The sequence below is a fragment of the Arachis ipaensis genome, unplaced genomic scaffold (genome assembly GCF_000816755.2).
Source record: "Arachis ipaensis cultivar K30076 unplaced genomic scaffold, Araip1.1 Aipa837, whole genome shotgun sequence".
Lineage (NCBI taxonomy): Eukaryota > Viridiplantae > Streptophyta > Magnoliopsida > Fabales > Fabaceae > Arachis > Arachis ipaensis.
The window spans coordinates 18,727-23,186 of NW_015495882.1; the positions used below are offsets into that span (position 1 = coordinate 18,727).

Below are 4,460 nucleotides of genomic sequence, written 5' to 3' on the forward strand. Positions count from 1 at the left end.
GATTGGAGGAGCAATGCCTGCTAGCCCAATAGTTGTTGATGAAGCTTCCATCACCACAGCCCTTAAGATACTTAAGGCTCTGATACCAATTTGTTGTTGTTTCACTCAATCCTCACACACTCTCACTCACTGTCCTGCAATGAATTTGCAGAACTCACACTCGAACTGTTGTATGTTCAGAGAAAAAGAGAGAAAGAGTTGAACACTAGAGAATTGAAGAAGCAAAAAACTTCACTTTGACACTATTCAATAAACTGTTAAATACAATAACAAAAAAAATCTAACCACTCACTCCACTACCTTAAGAATAGGACTCCACTTCCTTAAAAATAGAAACTATCTGAACAAAAAAGATTAACTTGCCTCTGAGGCCACTAATAACTTTGACCCTATTAACTGAATCATACACATAAGCATAAAACAGAAATAAATAAATATCAGGTCCTAATACATTATTTAACATATCTAATAGTGAGTATATGATAAAACTTTCGGTTTCTTTCGTCGAAAAACTTGAAAAACCTTTTCTATTTTATGTTTTTGTTTTCCTTTTTAATATCTAAAGATTCTAACTCTTTTTCTCTCCAATTCAGCACTATCTGAAGATGGGAAGTTCCTTTTGCCTGCACGCAAATGCAGACGTCCCACCTGCACAGATTATATCATCTCTCTGCATGCAGACGACATGTCAAAGGGAGGTGATTTTTCTAATCATGAAACATGAGAATTCATTATTTTCTTCCTTATTAGTGTGAATACTTACACCTTTTTCTTCCCCTTTAATAAGTTCACAATCTATGATGGACAGCCTCCCCATGCCCGAGCAAAGATTACAAAAAGTCGCTCCACCAGGCTGGTGAATTTAAAACAAGTTGCACCCAAGGTTCCTACAGGCAATTATCCAGTGGCTCACATATCATATGAATTGAAAGCATTATGTACTATGCAACTATAATAGGTTCTTCTTTGGATTAACTCAATTCTTAAACTAAAACATTTTATCCAAGTAGTGGAAGATTTTGCTGAAAATCTATTTGCTTACATGCTGACCACGTAATGCTCATTGTGTATCTACCTCAATATGGCAAGCAGGGGGCCTAGGAGAATGAACTGCATCATGGATTCCCTTCCTGCTTCTGCAATTGAACCGGGAGGGGTGGCCCCTACACAGACCGAGTTTTCCCTCAGCAATGCAGATATGTTCCCCACATTCCCTTTTTTTCGATCGAGGTCAAATCGTGTTGACAACTCTCTTTCTGGACCCCTGGCTGATCAAAAGGATCAAGGCGCCCAGGTGGCACGAGCAGCTGCAGTGTTGGTGCTTGAACTTTCATGGGCGGGTGACAATTGCTTCCGTTAAAAACTTTCAGCTGGTGGCTTCCACAGAAAATGGACCTGCTGGACCAGAACATGATAAGATCAAAGTTGGGAAGGATCTGTTTACAATGGGTTATCGATATCCTATCTCAGCATTTCAGGCATTTGCAATCTGCCTCAGCAGCTTTGATACCAAGATTGCATGTGAATGACATTTGAACAGGTACACATTTGAAAGCAAACCCCAATATGTAAAAACTCAAATATGGCTGAGATGATACATAAACAAATAGAAAGACAGAGAAGCTAAAGGAGTTTTAATAGTTTTACTACTATCTTATTGCCAATATTATGAAATTCCCGGCTGGGAGGTTTGTTGTGTATTATCCTATTTCTGGTATTAATAATGGTGACCAAATTTATCTAATGAACAAAAACAATTGAGCATTGTCTTACTTTTTTCTGTTAACTTAAATATAATAATTTAGGATTTATGGTTTTAGCCATGTCCACCAATTACTGTATAGGAGAACATCGTTGCATGAAATTTTTTTCTGGGTACTGCTTTCTTTGATGTCTAGGTTTTTTCAGTTTGCTAATTGATGTGCTTGCTTCTTGTTCTTTCCAGCTCTCAGCCATATTGATATTGCTATGGTGCTGGAGAAGCTAGATTTGAATCCCACTTGGTGGGAATCTATCTCTAGAAAACCGTTTGGTAAAGGTGATTGTTGGTTGGTGTTGAAACTGAGTTTGAATGGATGAGTTTCACTTGGTTCCTGGGATCACAAGCTTCTGGGGAAGGTCACAACATCAGATGAAATTGTAATGTTCCAATGTTGAATCCAGTTCTCCATGTAAATAAATTTAATTCTTTTTTTTTAACTCTTTATTTCCTTACAATTTGCCCTCCATTTGGTTGTTTATGCAATACAATGGTGGTATCTGTTGAGATTATTATGTAAGTAGGAGTAACTGCTGCAACTTTGGATAGCCCTGACTTCATCCTCTCATATGAACATATTAAGTGTGCAAGAGCACAATTTCAAAAAGTTGTTTCCTCTACTTTGATGTTATGCCTTAGAAACTCTTGGCTGAGAAATAGCAATGAGTTATCAAGAGCATTAAAGAATTCAGCTCTTTTCATTATGTAGTTGGCTACTTAATAATATATTATGAACTTTGTTGTGAAAGGCAACTATTCAACATGTTCAGATTATAACCATTACATTATGCTTATCAAAACATCAATAAAAGCAGTTAACATGCAAATAAGACAGACATGGGGAGACAGACAAACTTTGGTTTTCAAAATGAGTCGAGTCCATCGGGATGACCTGTTTTAACTACTTTAAATAGGCGGATTTTTGCTCAAAAATAGGTTTGTAAAAATGAAATCTTTAATGGGTCTAACCTGATTAACCCATATTGGGTTGGCCATTTTGTCCATTTGACACTCCTATTTGCTACCTACAGAGACAGGCCAGAAAAATTTCTCTTGGTGCTTCTCACTCTGACTCTCTGAGTCAGTGTTCATCTGCAACCTTCTCTTCTTCTATAAGCTTCCCTGTAATAGATTGAGATTGTTATGGACCTTAAATTTAAGTCTAATTCATTGGATAACATTGTCATGTCATGGCTATCACAAGTGCTTCTCCCTTCTTTGTAAAAGTATTGCTCCCTCCTCACCTTCCCAGTAGAGAAATGTTATTTGAATCCCCAAAAATACATCCAACAAAATGTTGAGGTGAAAAAAGAAGATTTTGTATTAGAGTGAAGATCACATCAAAATCAAACACATTATGAATGAGAGAGAGAAAGTAACCACATTAGTGAAGATAAAGTATTACTTCTACCATATAAAATGTTTTTAAGCCAAATAATAATATATTGACTAGCAAGGTCATTTGCCATTCACCTTGACTATTTTACAAGACACATAATTGTCATGGAACTATACCAGATATCGTATGTTAGAAGCCCCCAAAGGGCACCCCAAATGTCAAAGCATCAACCTTGACGAATTAAACTACCTCCCTGATTATTCCAATTTTGCCTACATTATTGTTCATGTCATTTAATGGTGTTTGAATTAAGCTACTACTTATTCTTGACAGTTAGGCCAAGTTCACCTGCAACAATAACAGTGGTAGCCATGTCAATGAACATTCCATGCTCCACAACACCGGCGATTTGCAGAATGGAATCGCTGGCAGCCTTCAAATCCCCAATACTCTGCTTGAAATACAAATCAATGATATAGTTGCCATTATCAGTGACATAAGGCTCAGCCTTTTCGCCCAAAGTTCTGAGCTTTGCAACGCAACCAAATTCCTGAAAGAGATTCTGAAGCCTGGAAGCAGTGAACTTCCAACAAAATTGAATAACTTCAACGGGCATAGCCAAACCGCTACCACCAATATAGTTAACGAGCTTGGACTCATCGACGATTACAACGAACTTCTTGCAAGCACCTTCAACCATCTTCTCCCTCAAGAGGGAGCCACCGCGGCCCTTGACGAGGTTAAGGTAAGGATCAACCTCGTCGGCACCGTCAATGGCGAGATCAACGACGGGGTGAGAGTCCAGATCCGATAAGGGGATCCCGAGAGAGAGGGCTTGCTCGTGCGTCTTCTTGGAAGTGGGGATTCCGACGATGTCCTTGAGCTTGCCCTGACGGAGAAGCTTGCCGATTCGGTCGACGGCGTGTTTGGCAGTGGAGCCGGTTCCGAGGCCGAGAACCATACCGGATTCGACGTACTCGACGGCTTTGTAGGCGGCGATTTTCTTCAAATCGTCTTGGGTGAGAATGAGCTGGGAGAGAGAGGAAGAGGGGAGAAGAAGGCCAGCTTCCATGGCTGCTTTCTCGGAGGCAATGAAATGGGGGCAGGGGATTGCCATTGAATTGGGTTTGGGGGAAAATGAATGAATGTGAATGTGTGGGGGAAAACAGAGGAAGGGGATGCAAGTGAAAGTGTGTCTTACGCAAGCTTTTGTCTCACGTTTACCGGTTTCAAAGAAAAAGCGCGTGCGAGAGTTCCACACCTTTATATATGATGTTACCCCCAATTCTTCTTTATCCATTTTCAAAATCTCTTCTTTCATTCAGATACTTCATTTCCTGTGTTAATTATCTCGGAAATTTC

General features: G+C 39.4%; 1 protein-coding gene and 1 pseudogene across 1 annotated transcript; one reads left to right on the forward strand and one right to left on the reverse strand.

Moving 5' to 3' along the window:
• The first annotated feature begins 39 nt into the window (after positions 1-39).
• LOC107624640 lies at positions 40-1,599 on the forward strand (annotated as a pseudogene).
• Positions 1,600-3,067: 1,468 nt separating this feature from the next.
• LOC107624642 (probable ribose-5-phosphate isomerase 2) lies at positions 3,068-4,257 on the reverse strand (the record flags this gene model as incomplete). The annotated part of the gene is given in 1 exon segment (XM_016327097.2): positions 3,068-4,257. A coding segment is annotated over 1 exon segment (843 nt), but the record flags the coding sequence as incomplete, so codon positions are not given.
• Between the last annotated feature and the right edge of the window lie 203 nt (positions 4,258-4,460).